The sequence below is a fragment of the Sturnus vulgaris genome, chromosome 10 (assembly GCF_052056855.1).
Source record: "Sturnus vulgaris isolate bStuVul1 chromosome 10, bStuVul1.hap1, whole genome shotgun sequence".
Taxonomy (NCBI): domain Eukaryota; kingdom Metazoa; phylum Chordata; class Aves; order Passeriformes; family Sturnidae; genus Sturnus; species Sturnus vulgaris.
Window position 1 is genome coordinate 15,810,886 of NC_142252.1, and position 18,168 is coordinate 15,829,053.

At 48.0% G+C, this 18,168-nt stretch overlaps 1 protein-coding gene across 1 annotated transcript; it reads left to right on the forward strand.

Annotated features, from left to right (window-relative positions):
* Nucleotides 1–1,591: 1,591 nt before the first annotated feature.
* On the forward strand, nucleotides 1,592–17,664 carry TFRC (transferrin receptor). The gene is made up of 19 exons (XM_014871665.2): nucleotides 1,592–1,702; nucleotides 3,161–3,231; nucleotides 5,026–5,239; nucleotides 5,822–6,041; nucleotides 6,237–6,380; nucleotides 7,117–7,210; nucleotides 7,573–7,695; nucleotides 8,835–8,930; nucleotides 9,091–9,230; nucleotides 9,612–9,772; nucleotides 10,080–10,199; nucleotides 10,787–10,872; nucleotides 10,987–11,050; nucleotides 11,380–11,447; nucleotides 11,811–11,878; nucleotides 12,259–12,340; nucleotides 13,271–13,495; nucleotides 13,959–14,099; nucleotides 14,381–17,664. Exons 2-19 carry the CDS (start codon nucleotides 3,199–3,201, stop codon nucleotides 14,621–14,623), a joined length of 2,322 nt encoding a protein of 773 aa, XP_014727151.2. The 5' UTR covers nucleotides 1,592–1,702; nucleotides 3,161–3,198; the 3' UTR covers nucleotides 14,624–17,664.
* Nucleotides 17,665–18,168: the final 504 nt, after the last annotated feature.

The window sequence follows — 18,168 nt, forward strand, 5'->3', positions numbered from 1 at the left end:
ACAGGTAAAGAAGGTGAGGGCTTGGTGGGGGGAGCCCAGGAAGAACATAAAAAACAGGGCAGAGCTGCAACTTCTTTCCCCGGGTTACACTTTCCTGAGCAGCAGGCTGCATCCAGGCTGTCGTAGTGAGGAACGATCAGAGCATCCAGCCTGCAGGACTCATCTAAACTCTTTCTGAACCCTCTTACACCTTGGGCTTCCACCAAGGCACCAGCCAGTGCCATGTCCCACGGGTGAGTCACACGCCAAGTGACAATAGTTTTCCGTCTCATGACTGGCATCACCACAGCTGGAGAGGGATGAATCTGGAGAAGAGAGAGCCTGGGCACTGGAGGCTGGCTCAGACCTCCTCTGGTAAACAGAACTGGCAGGTCCACCAGCACATCTTGCCTGAGAGACACTTTACAGACTTGTCTCCAGACGTCCGTGCTGAATTTCGGGTCTAGTTAATCCCCCTTTTATCAGCGCAGGAATGTATTGCTTTCCACCGAACATAATCCTCTTTGCAATCATGTGTTCTGCCGAACTACAAACTTTCTGCTTTCATCCTTCTTTCCTGGGAGAGGCAATAATCCGGGCCTACTGATTTATTTTTCTAATGAGCACAGTACTGCAGAACACACGCACACACGAACCTTGAAGTGTTCCCTAGTTGTGACATGCTTTTGAGGGATGCCCTGAGCTGAAGGACTGAGGCTAGAAGCAGTGATCTTCTCTCACAGTGGGCCACAGGCAGCCTGTGTCCTGATGTGGGCTGTCCATACTTCTCGTGTTTAGGAGCTGGAAGACATAGTACCTGCTACACTTCCCATTGTATAAATAAAATAGCAATCTGTGCAGCCCAACACGAAGGAAAGGCACCTTGGGCATATCTGCCTGTTCAGATCTAAAGAGGCAGCCCTGAGCATGTGTGACTTGCTGGGACTTGAGGATGCTGAGAACTTCCCAAGCCACAGCAAATCCTATGTCTGGTTTGTACCACCCAGAGAGGGAAATATTTTTCCTGCCCTCATCCCTCAAAATGCTGAGAGGGTGGGAATGTTGAATCTGTGACCCACTCTGTCTTTTACTGCGGTACAAGCATGCCTTACCACAAAGAGTTGTTCACCTCATGTCCTTGCCCCACTTCCAGCCCTTCCTGTGGAGAAGGTGGGACTTGGTGTGCACTCAGTGAAACACATGCCACTTGGTAAGTAGCTCTTCCATCGTACCATGAGCACCTAAAAGCAATTTCTAAAGCATGCAGCTTCATTCTTTATAATGGAAGTAGGTCGTAGTTAGGAGGGGACCAATCTCTTCTACCAGTGAGAGGATTAGAAGAAATGGCCTTTAGCTGAGATGAGAGATTCAGATTAGGTATTAGAAAGCTGTTTTTCACTGTTCGGGTAATCAGGCACTGGAATACGTTTCCTAGAGAGGTAATAGAGTCATGATCCCTGGAGGTGCTCGGATCTGGCGCTGGGTTGATGAGTGGACCGGATCACGTTGAAGGTCTCTCTCTCGATTCTGTGCCGCCTTACTTTAATTCTGCGCAGCGAGGCCAGGTAGCAGCTGCCAATCCGCAGCAGCGGCAGCAAATCAGCGGCGGGTACGTGCTGTGCTGCGGGCGGTGCCGTCAGGAGGCGGGGCAGGGCAGGCTCGGCTCTGCCAGCAGGAATCAGAGGTTTTACTGAGTTCCGTGTTAGAAGAGGAGCTGCTACGGGTGAGCGAGCGGGCCGGGAGCGGAAGGCTGGGAGCGGGGAGGGACGGCCGGGAGGGAGGGAGGCTGCGCAGAGCGGCTGCAGGCGCAGGGCCCTGGCGGCGGCCCAGGGCAGCTCCGCATGCTGCGGCATTGCCCCGCTTGACCTTGTCCTGCCCCGCTCGACCTTGTCCTGCACCGCGGTCTCTCACGGCGGGCACGGGGCAGACGTGTCCCCGGTCGGTGCTGTATCGCCTGTGCCGCTTATCTGCCCCTCCGCAGCCGGGCCTGTTTGCAATACCGCCCAGCCCCGCGGGGCGGCTGCTCAAACGTGCTCGCTTTTCTGTCTTTTTGTTCTTTTTGGCTTATTTCTGAAAGACTGGAGCCTGGCTGGAGTGGCTCGGGGAGGCATCGAGCACCCGGCCAGTTGCCAGTGCGATGCCCCAGCGGGCCCTTTGTGCCTCCCTGTGTCTTGCCGGGTTTCCTTTCAGCAGAGCCTCCACATGCTCATCCACATGGCCCGCTCGTGCTCTGGCGGGAGCCTGCGGCCTCGGCTTGTCACTTGGGAAAGGCTTCTCAAATCTGTCGGGTTTCATCTCCATGTGTTCTTGCCCTAAATAAAAGGTGAAATAAGCAATGGCCACTGTTAACCTTTGGTCTCCAAATAAAACCTTGCAGAGCTCCCAGGTGTAGAGCTAATCTGAACCTGAAGACCAGAGCCACTTCTTAGCAGCGCTGCTTGAGGGCATACTCAGGTTGCTTGCTCTCAACCTCAACACCTGCCTAGGCACTCACTAAATTGCAAACTTTTTTCAGGAAGAATGGAGAAGTAAATCAGTTAAAATTTACCTTTCAGATATGTTTGCTTTTTACAGAGAACTTAGAATTTTAAACGTTGCTGAAATTATTTTGGAGAGATACTCTTAGCGATTTTCAGAGACTTTTCAAAACAAAAATTGCCTTCACAAAGTTGTAGAGAATATAGCGATCTAGGAGGGATGTTCATATGGGAAGTGTTGGGTTGGAGTTTGTGCTGCTTTGCCTTTGGCTTTCTACCACTTCTCTCTTCCAGCTGGACTCTTCTGTCATTGAGACTGACCCCAGGAACCTTAGATATCTAGAGTCCGTTGTCACAGTTGAATAAATGCCTCTTGCCAGCACTCCCTGAACAGAGATGTTCCTGCCATTAATAACACCCTTGGTTGAACTTAGCCATTGGAGACTGTATTCCTCGTTTATATACCTGTCAGTATGCCCAGAGTTCAACAGAAAGAGCTGATGTGTTCATTGGAGCTCATCACGGCCTTGGGAACTTTCAGGTTGCATTCAAGGTTCATGTAGGTTCACTAATGTAGTGACTTACGTGGAAGTATGCACAGAAAATCCATGGGCAAGCAGTGCACTAGTGGCAGTGACTGACCTCAGGTGTGTAATGTAGTGGCAGGGGAACAGCCTCACCTGACTTATATTCTGAACTTCTAGGGCTGCCGTGAAATTGGTTTGCATTCATCCAGAAGACAATGGACCATGCCAGAGCAGCAATCTCTAATTTGGTAAGAGATGGCACCCCAGTGCTGTTTGTCTCTTGGTGGGCTGACAATACTGCAGAAGAAAGGTTCAACAACATCTGTGTATGAGATTGTATAATGTTCTTTCTATATTTTTCCATGTAGTTCGTTATCTCTTTGAACATACATGGGCTGTAGAATTGAGCGTAGCTATCCTGTGCAACAGGTGGCTGTGTTGATGGAACCGTAAAAAAGTTATTTGATGAGTAGTGAGCTATATTTATTAAAAAAATATCACTACTTATCAGTATCGGAGAAGATGATGAATCCAAAGCAGCGTTAGGTGCTGCTGTGTGGGTGGTGAGCCAAATGTCACTGCAAGTAGCTGCAAATGATAAGGACGTGGTTCAGTGCTGGTGAGGTTATCACTAACTGCTATCATGTTTTGGGTGTCTGAGAGCTGGTAAGAAACGGGCGGCAGGCCTTGAACAAAGTTGCAGAAGGAAGTGCTGCTGAGGAAGCCGTTCAAATGCCTGCTGGGACAATCAACATGTGTTCTATTGTTACTTGGGGGGTGGAAATTCATGAAACAAACGTGCAGGAGGAGGTACTTCTGAACTTGTTCAGCCAAGCCTGCTGGTCCTAGAGAGTTTGGATTGTGAAATGACCCGAGGCTAGGACTATGAGTGTGGTGGTTTGGTCTCTGAATAAGAATGGAGGATATGTGGGGCTGGGGCATGTCCCTCTGTGTGAGGACATGTCTGAAATGACATTGGTTTCTTTTGCACAAGCAAGCAGACATCTGGTCTCTTCTTCCAGCTCTGACATGTAGTTTGAGAATGAGCTAAGAACTGTAGATGAGCTGCTGAGGTTGTAACAGGTCTTGGGTGCTTTTTACCAGCTGCTTCTCTAGTACAGAGTGCTGTTCCCAAAGCTATTCCTTTGGCCTGTTAGCCAGTCTCAGTCTACTACCCAGCACAACCGTATCTGGAGGCAATTTCAGCATCCCTAATGGAAGCTGAGTGGTTCAGCCAGTGCCTGGCTATGCCTGGAATTGAGTTAATCTGAGCAGATGCCTTGTGCATGGGTTGCTGTTCTGTGGGGGGCTGGGCTGTGCCTTGCACCTGTTTAGAAAAGTGGGCTCCAGACTGGAAGCTCTGCTTGGGCACTGGTAAAAACCTGTCAAACAGTGTCAGTTCTTGGTGGGTGAGAGAGGTGCAGCCTCAGCTTTCATGTTAGCTGAGGTAGCATAATGCCCATGGGTCATCTGTGTTCAGCCTAGCTGCTTTGTAATACTACCATATGTGTAATAGTGTAATTTAAGGGTAGCCATAAGGCAGTTTAATAAAGAATTATCCAGGTGCTGGATGACAGTATTTACATCAAAGTAGATGTGGCTCAAAGGCACAGCCATGGACGGTTGCTTTCCCTTCCCTCTGTCTTCATCAAAGTGTAAACTGTACACAAGTCTGATCTGTGCTCTGCTGATTAAAACCAGGACTTTCTGCTGGAATCAGCCTCAGCCATGGGATCACGTGTGAAATGCTGATGCCATTGGCTGCCTCATATCGGTAACAAACGTCAGGCTAGTCTCTGATCAGGGTGGCTCCAAACCTGTGCAGGATAAATGGAATCTAAATAGACCCTGGAGACCCTGACCGGGTCTGAGTCTTAACTGTGTTTAAAGCATGCAGTTTGACTTACTGTCAGACCAAACACTCGCTGCACTGGAGCAGCTGCAGATGGACCAGATGTTTGGGTTGGAGCACAGGTGCAGCTGGCTGCAAGGACAGTAGGCTGGTGTAACCAGCTCTTCATCACAACTGCCTTTCCTCACAGTTCGGTGGCGAGCCAACGTCGTACACACGCTTCAGCATTGCCCGGCAAACGGATGGAGAAAACAGCCATGTGGAGATGAACTTGGCTGCTGATGAGGAGGAAGGAGGGGAAATTGGGAAACCAGAGCACCTGCATGCCAGCATGCCTCCTCCACGGAGGAGTGGCAAGAACCTCTGCCTCATTATCATGGCAGCTGTCGTCCTCCTTTTGATTGGTAAGGAAGGGTGGGAGGCAACTGCATGAAGTGGACTCTGGTATTGAATGTAATCCAAGGTTGTTAAATTTGAATCTGTATTGGGAGATAATTCAACAACTGGGATCCAGGCCACAGTCTCTTGTCACTAAGTATGTCTAGCTCAGACTTATGGTACAACATTGGCACAAGGAATTGTGGAGTTTGACAGTGTAACTATGACTTAGCTAAAGGGAAAACTGGTTCATATCGAAGTTTTGGTTTTCCCTCCATTAACTCCTAACACTTCTGTAGAGTTGTGGGTCAACAGATGAGTAAAGCCTTTGGTACTTGTCTCTTAAGGTTTTAACAATGCCATTGGCCTCAAGTGAGCACTGTCCTTCCCAAGTGGTGCTGGGGGACTGCCAAGTGCAAGATCAGATTTACAGTGCCCCTTAAAACATGCCAGCTCAGGCAAAATGTCAGGCTACATATTTCTGACTGTCATTGGGTAAGCCAGCTCGTCAAAAGTGGTGAGAGCAGAGATGTATCTTAACTCTGAAGCTGTGTGGTGGGGTTCAGTCATTTTTCTGCAGCACAAAGAAATACCTGTTCTGTCCACAGGGTTTCTGGTTGGCTACTTGAGTTACCGTGGACGAATGCAGAGGGTTAACAGGTGTCTGGATGGAAGTGGCAACTGCGAGATGACTCCTACTGCATCTTACTTCTCAGATGATGGAATGGAGGAAGAAGAGATTTCTGGACCACGTATCTTATACTGGCCTGAACTCAGAAACATGTTGTCAGCTAAACTGTCAGTTCCATGTCTTGAGGCCAACATGAGGTAACAGTTCTAGAAAGTTTACCTAGAGCTTTGACAGAGGCACAGCCTGTGAGCAGAACTTGAGCTTATTTGGAGAATAAGGGCATTATAGGTGATGTAGGGTGGTGTGTTTTAAATTCAGGCTTAAATGGCCTTGCAGGCTGCAGTGCAGCCTGGTGCTGTAGCCTAAGCTCTACATATATCTGTTACCTATAGGCAAAGAGAAGGTAAGACTTCTTTTGAAGCTGGCAAAGTTGAAGATGAGAACACTGCCAGCTACATTCATGACCAGTTCACCCGCTTCCGCTTGGATGACGTGTGGAACGATGAGCACTACGTTAGACTGCAGGATAAAGGCAGGTATGTTAATGAAGAGGTGCACATCTCATCCATATAGCATGGATAACTGTAGTCTTGAACAAACATGTGATTTCTGCTTAAAATTATGTGAAAATTGTGAGCCAGTTACCACTCTCCAAAGTCAACCTCAATCTAGCCAAGCAATAACTGCTCCTGCCTCTTCTCAGGCTTTCTAAATCCAGAGGGTCTAGTAGCAGCACTCTGGATGCATCCTGGGGCAGCTGTTTTCCTTAAGTATACTTAGGAAGTGGAGAGAAAACAAACTTGAGTGAAAACTCAGCTTGAAAGGCAGAATCCCTGTGTCTAAAACTGGTAGCACAGGTGACTCTGTCTTGTCACCCAGACAGAGCTGCGCACCTGGCAGTGGCTCCTCCAGTAGCTCAGGAAGGTGTCAACAGGCATTGTGTTGTCTCACAGCTCACACTCTCGTGTCTTACTTGCCCCTTTTTGTCAGGGGAAATGAGTTTGCTTAGCTTCTCTTAAGAGGTGACTGAGAGACTTGGAAACAGATTTTTTTCTGGTACTTTTCTTAGAAATCAGCCTTCATTAGTGTGTCTGACCAACTCCAGAGATTTTTGCATGGAAGTACTGCAATGAGTTTTCGTTTCAGGCTCCATTGACTTGATCAGAATTGTTAAGAGCACAGACTGAGTACAGTCACAATACTGGCTCAGAATACTGAGCTAATTAAATTCTTGTGTGAAAGACTATAACGCTGTCTCACTATGTTTAACAGTAGCAAGAACCAAGTGTTCATTGTAGAAGATGGTCAAGAAGAGCTGGAGAGTCCTGATGCATATGTGGCATACAGCAAGAACGGCACAGTTACTGTAAGTGACTCCAGGAGGATCTTGGAAATGTGTCTGTACTAAGCCCCTTTAAGATATGGAGTATATAAAGCCCTCCCCAGTTAAGAGAGATGGGCAGGGTGGTCAGAGTGGGGAGAGGAATGGGCCCACATAGTATTCTTACTGCAGCAAGATGCAGGAGTAACTTTAAACTTCCCTGCTGGAATCCAGACAGGAGCCTTGGCAGAAGTGCTGCTCCAACACACATTTTGCACTGGATCAGTTTACAGTGCTGAGCTTCAGCTCCCTCCTGTTAACAGGAGTCACTGTTACAGTGACTGTAGGCTGTTTCAGGTATCTTACTGACAGGACTGCTGCATTCATAACCAATGTTTCTATTGCAGGGCAAACCCATATATGTGAACTATGGACAGAAAGAGGATTTTCAGCAGATACGAATTATGGGTATTCCAATGAATGGAGCTATAATCATCTTCAGAGCTGGAAAAATAACGCTTGCTGAGAAGGTAAGCAATGTCTGCTCCAAAACCTAGCTAGACTTGGCAACAGGAAGCTATGTTTCCTACTCTTTGAGGCACAGAGGTATGTCTTTCTTAGGTCTCTAGAACTCAAGTATGTAGAATTGTTCTGCAGGCCTGGTCTTGCTTGTTTGCACTAAAGCTCCACGTGCAGGTCTGGACACTGGGGCTGGGCAGAGCTTGTTACTGTTGGTGGTGCCATTCTTCTTGGCCTCGGGCTGTTTTCTGGAACAACCAGGCTTCTGGAGTGGTGGGGCTGGGAGGCAGCCTGGGAGCAGAGCTGGCTCATATCACTAGATACATCCATAAGGCTGCTAGAAGCACGACAGTCTTGCCTCCAGGACACCTCTTGCTGCTGTAGACAGATACTTTCAAAGCTTGGCTGCAGTGTGTCACTTGGGTCCTTGCTAACTGTTCCCCTGGGCCATGTGCTGTGTTGTTCCCTCTGTAGAGAACAGAACCAAACAGCCAAGCAGCTTAAAGGATCCAAGTGTTTCTGTATGCAAGCCTGTCCCATATCTGACCCACAGCTGTCCCTCACATGGATACTCCTGGGGGGCTGGGGCACAGGACCCTATGCAGTTGGACTCAGCCTGTAATCTGACACAGGCAGTGCCAGAAAGTGCTTCCAAAAAATGTGGTCACTGTTTCTCCAATTCCATTCCCACTTTCTAAACTGGTATCTAACCTTACAAGAGTGACCAGTACCAATGACATACCAGAGCTGGGTTGTAGGTGTGTTGAACAGGGACCTGGCTAGTTCACTCTGGCACCATTTTCCACGGGAAGATGAACCTCCAGTCGCTCCTTGTCTTGAGACTAACCTCATCTTGAGAAAACAGATGGAACATAATCAAAATTACATAATATTAAATTTTAAGCTGCTCCAAGGAGCAAATATGAGCTGAAAGAATCAGAGACTGAGACACTGCAGCGTGTCCTAACTGCCTGAGTAGAGCTGAGCTGCTAGGATTCAGCTGCCTTGTCTATCTGTCAGGTAGCTGTTAAAATCTGTTGTGGAGCTGGGCACTGAGAAGCACAACCCTTCACACCACCACTCCATGTTCTTGCCTGGATTCCCCTTGCTTGCAGTGCAGATGTGCAGTTGATGTTTCTCTTTGCTGCAGGTTGCAAATGCCAGAAAGGAAGGAGCAGTTGGTGCCCTGATGTTCCCGGATCCCTCAAATAACAAGAAGACAGATTCGTTTGTCCCCTTTGGACATGTGAGTATGTAACTGGTTCTCCTGTTTGTTCTCAAGAACCTCTCTGGCTGTGGGCTGCAGCCTGGAGCAGTCCTGCAGGCCTCTGGCTCAGCAGTGCCCTTGTGTAGATGAAAACTGTTGGACTCTGGTGAGACTTGAGGACTTCTCTTGCTTTTCACAGGCCCACCTTGGAACTGGAGACCCTTTCACCCCAGGCTTCCCTTCTTTCAATCACACCCAGTTCCCACCATTGGAATCTTCTGGACTACCTCACATTCCTGTTCAAACTATCTCTAGAGCAGCAGCAGCCAAACTGTTCGGGTAAGTGTTTCTCCTGTCTTGCAGACTGAGGTGCTGTGGCCTCTTGCAGGAGTGAGGATGGTGTGAGGTGCTGTGAGACTGAGAGCTCTCTGCTGCTCTCTGCTGTGTGTGGCAGGGAGTGTGTTCCAGAACTGGCTGGAGAAGAGTCACTTGTCTCCATGTCTCATGTCTTAAAGTTTGAACTTAATGTAGTGCTGGGTTCCTCTTGGCCTCTGCATTCTATCCCTTCTTGCATAATTAGTGGTACAGAACTGCGAATTCTCTCCTAGGCAGGCCCTGAACAAGGCTGCACCTGCAGTTGCAGATGTGCATTTTTCACACAATAATTAAACGAGGTCAGAGCTGGATAATGAGTTCAAAGAATCCTCTTTTTTCTCTCAGAAAAATGGATGGAGACAAATGCCTTCAGGACTGGACTAGTGTCATGGGATGTAAGGTGACAGTAAACAGAAACATGACAGTGAAACTGACTGTGAACAACGTTATGGTGGATAGGAAGATTCTGAACATCTTTGGTGTTATCAAGGGATTTGAAGAACCAGGTAACAGCAGCTGCATTGTGGCTCAGTCTTGAGAGGACCCCCCCCCCTCTTCTGTGGTCACTGGAATGGGTCACAGTTCTTTTTCAGCAGAACCATGGCCTCCCCCTTCCTTCCTTCTCCTGAGGATTAAAGAGAAATCTGAACCGTGCTGTCAGGGAAAGGCTAAATGAAAGCACTCAGTGTGCCAGATTCAGGGATCAGACAGCAGACTCTCTTCCTAGTACAGAAGCTGAAAGCTGCCCTTCTCATAAATGGTATTTGCAACGTGAAGCTTGCAGCTGAGGTCTTGATCTTGTCTCCTTTACAGATCGGTATGTTGTGCTCGGAGCCCAGAGAGACTCCTGGGGGCCAGGAGCAGCCAAGGCCGGTGTTGGCACTGCCATCTTGTTGGAACTTGCCCGTGTCATCTCGGACATGGTGAAAAATGGTGAATATTTGTGAACAAAAGCACAAGGGTGGGAGGTGATGCAGGTCTAGCTCTCTGTGTGTTAACGCTGGAGAGCCCAGTTGCAAAGCAGGCCTTTAGAAGGTGTAGAGAATCTGACAGAACTTCCTGAGAAGCTGTTATTTGTCCAATACAACTTTTCTGCAATGAGCATTCACTTCCAAGGGACTGTCTGCCTATATCTGGTCTGGCTCAAATACAAGAGTGTCCTTGGATAACACAGGATGCAAACCTTAAACTTGAGCTGTTGGACAGCCAGGCCTCAGGTAGGAGAACTCTGAAGCAGCTGGAGCAGTGGGGACTGCATGGTGGCAATTAATGTGAGCAGTTGTCTCCAGGGTTGATTTTGGGCTCAGGCGGCTAAACAAAACAGAGTGGAAATGCAGACAGTATTGTTCTCATGCACAGTTCTGCAGCATGTGGGGGCAGTGTGCTGTGTCCAAGCAGTGCACACATTTCTCTGCAGCAGTGCTGTCTGAGGAACGGGCAATTCATCATTCCAGGCCCGCAGTGCTAATCTGTGTCTCCATGGGGGAAGGGCAGACATCTCAGTCTCTCTCTCTTTACAGATGACTACAAACCACGGCGCAGCATTATCTTTGCTAGCTGGAGTGCAGGAGAGTACGGAGCTGTGGGTGCTACCGAGTGGTTGGAGGTATTGATTATTTAATAGAATTCTGCAGGATGGCTGTGCAGTTGTTCCTGTGGATTAAACATTCATGGTGTTGAACTGCTACTACTCATTATTAAAATACTTGTTTTGTTCTAGGGGTACTCTACCACGCTGCATGCCAAAGCCTTCACTTACATCAACTTGGATACTGCAGTCCTGGGTAACCTGCTACTCTTTGAGTTTTTTGAAATTGGATGGGACTAGAATAGCTTGAACAGACATCCCATAACCTCTAGGAATGGGGGCTGTGCCAGAGGTGGCTGGTGGGTGTTTGGCTGAAGACTGGCATGACTTTATTTTCCTGCTGTCATTGAAGCTGGGAGGCTGATACAGCCTTAGCCATGAGGAGTCAGCTCTGCTAAGTCCCTGTAGACTCTCCTGTGTCTGTTGAAGGTCCTTTGGCAACTGTAGCTGTAGATCAGGGGTGGGCAGCTCTAGCAGTAGTGGCTGATTGTGCCAGTATGTCAAATACCCTTTCATTTTTTGCAGGCTCCAGAAACGTGAAGATTTCTGCTAGCCCGTTGCTGTACTCTTTGCTGGAGACAGTTATGAAGAGGGTGAGTTGAAGGGCTTGGTCTGATGAAGGTGACTGTGGTTTTAAGGAGGAACTGAAAGCAGACAGGGCTGTTTGGGGTCACTTTGCCCACTTGACACCTTCTGAGGAGAAAGACCCATTTAGAAGAAAAACCTGGGATATTCTGAAGGGGCCTTGTTTGAAATCAGCTGGGCTCTAGAAATTGCAGTTCACACATGCAAAATATAAAATCAGCAAATGCCACAGTTCAGTGGCAGATGTGCCAGTGTGGAGAAAGGTCAGGGGAGTGCACCTGACTCTTCTGCACAACAGTGTAAGTTCCAAGATGGACCTGGAAGCCCAAGCAGAGGTCAGAACAAGTGCAGTGACTGTCATCTCTGTGCAGGTAAAGGACCCCACGAAGGATTCAGGAAACCTGTATAGCAGAGTTGGCAATGACTGGATAAAGAGAGTGTAAGTATTGTCATCCATCTCTTTGGGAAAGCAGAGCTCCTTCATAAAGGAGCAAGCAATATGGATTCTTCTGGAGTGTCATACTGCTGTCTGGGGTGGGCTCTGCCTTCTGATGTGGGGCCAGGCAAGTGTGAACAGTGCAGCACTAGCTGTGCTGCCCCAAGCTGGCTGAGGCAGCCCAGGCACTTTCCTGCAGGACAGGAACAGCCTTGTACCAAGTCCAGTTGCAGGGAATGGACAAGTAGGACCAGGGATTTGGTTGGGACTCCTTCAGTCTTGTTGAGAGTTCTGTTGGCTCAGAGCTTCAATTGTAGAGCTTGTAGCTTTTCTCCTGGGGTGCCCAAACCAGTTGGTAACTACTCAGTGCTTATCTTCTGCAGTGTTCCCCTTGATCTGGATAATGCAGCGTTCCCTTTTCTGGCCTACTCGGGAATCCCAGTGGTTTCCTTTGGTTTCTATGATGTAAGTAATGCCTGCTTGCCTTGTGTGCTCATTCCATGCAGCGTGCTTTAACGACATCTGCTCTTCAGGATGGCAGAGCAAAAGGTGCTGTCCAAGCTCAGTGTCCTTGCAAGAGCCTCTCAGAGGGTGGAGGTGCAGCCTCTGACCTGGTGGCTGTGGCAGTACTTGCTGTCAAGACTGCTTCTGGGACAAGGCTGGCCTACAGTCTCTGTTCCAAAATACTGAATATACTTGCAGGTTTTTGGGGAGAGGGGTCATTTGCTTTTCTGGAGGCTCAGATGTCAATGAATCAGAAGTTAAAAACAATAGAAAGATGTCAAGCTGTTGCTGCATCAGTGAAAGACTGTTCCTAGAGCCTGCTGGTCAGCAAGCAGAGGGCATTGTGGAAGTGATATCATTGCCCAGAGCAAGTAATTACCTCAAACTGTTCCAGTCTGCTGCTACAGATTGGGGATAACATCAGCCCAGCAGCCTGCCTTCTTACTGCAGCTGTGCAGCTTGGAGCCTTAGTGATAGCAGCTCCCTCTTTTAGGAATGCTTAGGGTTTGTTAGTGGCAGACTTGTTTGACAAAAACACTTGAGCTGTCCTGACAGGAAGGGTTAGAGGGTGCTGCAAGCACACAGCAGACCAGGTGGTGAGATTTGCCCACCTGCAGTTCTGCAGTGAAGTCTGAGGGGATAAAGGTCTGTATGTCTTCAGGTCTAAATAGCAAGCAGAACATCCTGCTGGTCAGTGGAAGCTGTCAGGGATGAGATACAAGAGTTCCATTCGCTTCCCAGTGCTTTGGAGTTTTGCCACTTGAGTCTCTGCTCCTTAGCAGCACGGGGAGATGGGATGTTCTGGAAGTAACAAGTAACTTTTGGTGGGGGATGAAAAAAGTCTGACTGGAAAAGCATTCTTATCTAACTTCAGTACCTTCTTTCTTGCAGGAAGATGATGACTATTCCTTTTTGGGCACTACTGAGGACACTTTGGCTAACCTGAAAGAGAAGACTGACAAGTTGTATCCTCTTATGCGTACTGCTGCAGAAGTTGCCGGACAAATAGCTCTCAGGCTGACCCATGACCATGAGCTCTTCCTGGACTTTGATAGATACAGTGAAGAATTGCTGTCATTCCAGGAGAAGCTTTTGCATTTTGATTCCAATGTGAAGGTTAGAAGGACTCTTGAGTTCACCAAATCTCTGATGATTATGGGGGGTCACTAATAAAACCCTGTTCCTGTACATACAGCAGGATGGACACCTTTCCCCTTTAGACATAAAAGGGTAGTGAAATGTGACCAGAATTGAGGTTCCTTATGGAGCAGTGCAGGCAGAGTAGTTGTGGCAGACATTTTGCTGATCTAGATGTCATGAGCTCTTGAGGAAGTGGATGTGAACAGTTTCTTCTCTGGTTATCATTCACAGCATAGTGCAGCTTTGCATCTCATTTGCACCTCGGCTGAAAATCTACAAGAAACTGTGGGTAGGGAGTGACCTCAGAAGAGCCTACCAGGAACTTGTTCTGCTACTTGGCTAAACTGCCAAAAAAAAACAAAAAAAAAAAACCTACTTTCTTTTGGTAGAGAGCAGCAAAAGAAGAAAATCAGGTTTGCTAACAGCTCCTCCCTTGCAGGCACTGGGGCTGACCTTGAACTGGCTGTATTTTGCCCGTGGAGACTTCCAGCGAGCTGCAGATACACTGAGAAGAGACATTGCAAACAGTGACAGGGAAAACAGGATTGTCCGCAGAGCCCTGAATGACAGGATGATGAAGGTGGGTATCTTCAACTGGTTTTTCTTCCTTCACAAAGGAAGGGAGTACTAGCTGGGATGAGCCTTTCCCTTAGGGGCCATGGGCACTGTGTAGACTGGCGTCTCTTCCACTTGCTTAGTGGCAACATGATGGCTTGCTCACAAGAGAGGGTCTGGCCATTGCAGAGCTGCTGTGAGAAAGGGCTGAGTGGGGATCAGAGGTTGGCAGCTTGTGTTGGGGCAGATAAGGAAAGAAAAACTTGGGAGGTGAGAGTATAACCCTGAATTTGCATCTCTACTCAGGTGGAATACGACTTCCTCTCCCCATTCCTCTCACCAAAAGATGCTCCCTTCCGCCACATCTTCTTTGGCAAAGGCAGCCACACCCTGCAGAGTCTGCTGGAGAACCTGAAGCAGCTGAAAGACAACGAGAACAGTGTGGATGTGGACGAGCTGAAAGAGCAGCTGGCCTTGGCAACCTGGACCATTAAAGGGGCTGCCAATGCTTTAGTGGGCGATATCTGGAATACAGACAACGAAATCTAGACACAGCAAACACCTGGATTACCCGTCTAAGGTACAGGTCAGCTGTGTGCTCTCACAGGGAGCACAGCTTCCTTCCTGGCCCCAGCCCCAGCAGAGGGCCTTGCTGTGTAGATCTAGTTCCACCTGTAGCAACACACACAAACTCCCTGTACCTCAGATTAGGCATTGGCATGATTTTTAAATGGCAGCTTCTTGCAGATTTCCAGTACCTTATATATTGTGAAACCTAACCAAAACTCCCTGAAACCTAAGTGAAACCCACTCCCTAACATGCCATTACTTTCCTGTAGATATTCTGGCAAAAAAACGTTTTTGACCAAAGTTGAGCATAAAATTTAAATCTCACCTTGACAAATTCACAGGAGGCAGTTTTAAAGCAGTACTAAGATTACCATGAAGTCTCCTCTGACCAGGCTCCCACCTAACCACTGTCCAAACCGGTAATGAACAGCTGCTTATGGGATTTCCTGCCTCCAGTGTGCTTAAAAACTAAGAGCTCAGGTGTTTCCTGAACTGGTACCTTGAGTGGGAAGGTACCTCATCTATTCAGGCTTTTAATTGTTGGCCACCTAAACCTAGTAACAAAACAGGGAATGGATTCCTCTGAAGACTTGTAATGAGGATCCCTTCTCTGGCAGGAATCTGCAGAGAGCTGCAGTTCAAAAATTAAACAATGTAGTAATAGCCCACAAGTGCTGGATTATCAGCAAGCTCTGAAGTGCCTGGCCTGCCTTTACTCCACAGCAGGGTCCCAGTGACATCTTGCAGGCTTGCTTCTGCCAAGGCAGGTATCAATACCCAGGGAAAATGACTCAAAGATTATCCAATGTCCCCTTGAGATCCTTGGCTGGCACCTCAGCGAGTCCTGCAGCATTGAGAAATGGCTTTAGACTGGCACTTCAGACCTTGCTGCTCAGGGGCCTTGTGTGAAATTGAGTCTCTTGCTGGCCAAACCCTGTTTGACTGATGTCATTTTGCAGGTTGGCTCTTGTTTGGCACTGAGATATTTATTTCTTTATTTATTTATCAGTGACAGTGTTCACTATAAATGGTGTGTTTTTTTATAGAAGATAATTATCGGAAGCAGTGCCTTCCATAATTATGACAGTTATACTGTCGTTTTTGAATAAAGCAGCATCTGCTATTACAATCAAACATGATACTGGAACTTTGCATTTAAAGTAATCAAAACAAGCCCCTCAAAAAGTTTTGGAAAACTAGCAATTAAGCTTTCTGTGGCAAAAACACCCTTCTGGAAGAAATTTGAGGTGCAAACCTGGAAGAGTCTCCAGGTTGTGCTCCAAAGTAATCCTTGAAATGCTGAAAACCTGGGTGGTAATTCCAATACTAGAAATTTGTCTTCCTTGCAGGATCTGTGCCCCTCTGTGGGCTTCAGACTTCTTCCTGCTCCCCTTTCTGGATGCCGTTTGCTCTCACAGGGAGCACAGCTTCCTTCCTGGCCCTGGTCCCAGCAGAGGGCCTTGCTGTGTAGCCCTAGTTCCACCTGTGGCAACACACACAAACTCCCTGTACCTCAGATTAGGCATTGGCACGATTTTTAAATGGCAGCTTCCTGCAAACTTCCAGTACCTTATGTATCATGAAACCTAACTGACATTATCGGGGGCAGTGTCTCCCATAATGTGTAAAGAACAAGGTAGTTTTTGCCTACCACAGTGTTATATCGGAGGCAGTGACCTCCATATGTTGCACTATGGGTGTACGTAATTATCGGGGACAGTGTTTCCCATAATTGTTCTATGCTTATCACGCAATGTCATCTGCGAAGCTTGATGGTTAGTATCTAACATGGATTAATTTCCTGCAGTCCTATTTTTTCACTCTCCTGTGGTGATGCAGATACAAACTTCAGTCTGTTATTGTGCATCCTTAGACTCTTCCTTCTCCATAGGCTGAATTGTTTCACATAGCTGTGCTGTCTTGAATTGGCTTCCTGCCTCCAGTCACAGGAGTGGTGCTTGAGTGTTTAGTAGAAACTAGCCTAGTTAGACTGTGTGTTCTGTGGTGTAGTAAACTTCCTTCAAATCAGTTACAAAGACCTGAGGATTTAAAGGTGAATGTAGGGCTTGGGGCTGACAGCTGTCCAGAGGACTCTAGTCACTGCTCTGGATGGGTGCATGTAACACTTTGAGAGGCTGGCCTGCTGTGGCACTGGGAGGGTGCTGGTGTGTGTGCATGGGCTGCTCAGGCTCCAGTTCTGGCTGGAAATTGCAGTCTTGCCCCCTTGGGTGTTGCATGGAGGGAGAAAAATCAGTGGCAGCTTTCTAATGGTGCCCCTCTGCTGTGTGACCTGAAGCTGAGCACTGCTGATGTGTGACACCAGCTAAACTGTGCTGCCTGTTCCCAGTGGCTGTTGCCAGCCCTGTACTTTGCAGTTTGATTTGGCATTTAAACCTAATGTGCAGCTTCATTTTAACCTAAACTCTGCAGTTTGATTTAAACCTAACTTGAGCTAGTGACCTGAGCCCCAGCAGTAGTCCTTGAGGGAAAGAACACTGGAGCTGTAGCTCCACAAGGAATGGGCAGGAACTGGCCCCCAGCCTAGTTACTGAGCTCAGTGCTCACCAGCTTGGAGGGCTGGGATTTTCATCGGTCTCTAGAAACCTGATGCCCAGGCTTGTGCAACTTGTTCTTTGTTAACTCTCTTAACTTCCTACAGCCCTGTCTGTGTTAGTGTTCCCTAGTGACATTTCTCTGGATGGCATCTAAGAGCTGCTGTCTCGGTGTCCTCACTGTGTGTTTGCATGCATCTTGATGTCAGACTTAATCTTGTGCTTTATAGCCAGCAGAGAGAGACAAAAGACAAAGCTTGTCTCCTGGCTAGGCAGCACGGCCGTGACTACTGGGATGTTGAGATGCCTTGCTTAGTGCTGGCATCTGACTGCCGTGGGGTGCTAAACTCTTTCTGGATTACTTGTTGTTTGCTCGAATAAAGTATTTTTGAAGCTTGAACACTCAGCTTCTCTTGTGGGGTTCTGGATTACCTGCTGGCTGCTTTAATAAAGGTTTTGAAGCTTGAATACCCACCTTCTCTTGTGACTTCTTGCAAAGCCATGATGCTGTTGTGGCACTGTGACCATGGGTGAGCTTGGACAGCTGGAGGGATGCTGTAGTCCTGTTCCATCAGGGCTGGTACGTATCAGCTTCAGTACCACTTCGTTGATGTGCAGTAGCAAATCTGAACTTCACAGTGCTGCTAAGCTGAGTCGTGTTTTACCACAGCCAACTGCAATAAGGACTCTGGTAATGAGGTGGAGGAGCACAAGTGTATGCCAGCCCCCAGACCTCCCTCTCTTTTCATGTCCTTCTTCCTGCCTCTCTGTCACAGCATTGACTCTGAAAAGCCTGTGATGTAGGGGTGAATGATGGGAGAAGAATGAAATATTAGGTTTCCCCCTCGCTGTGGCCTTGCAGGTCTCTGCTGCTGAGAAGGTGGCTGGACAGGCCTGTGGGTGGCTGTGTCCCAGGAAGCCATCACTTGCTCCTACCTTGTCCCTGACCCTCATCGTCCTGGAGGTCCTGTG

Excerpts from the sequence above, each read along its gene's own strand:
- TFRC (XM_014871665.2), top strand. The coding sequence starts at position 3,199 with ATGGACCATGCCAGAGCAGCAATCTCTAATTTG. Across the intron at positions 8,931-9,090 it reads CGTTTGTCCCCTTTGGACAT|GCCCACCTTGGAACTGGAGA; the intron begins GTGAGTATGTAA and ends TGCTTTTCACAG. Across the intron at positions 9,231-9,611 it reads GCAGCAGCCAAACTGTTCGG|AAAAATGGATGGAGACAAAT; the intron begins GTAAGTGTTTCT and ends TTTTTCTCTCAG.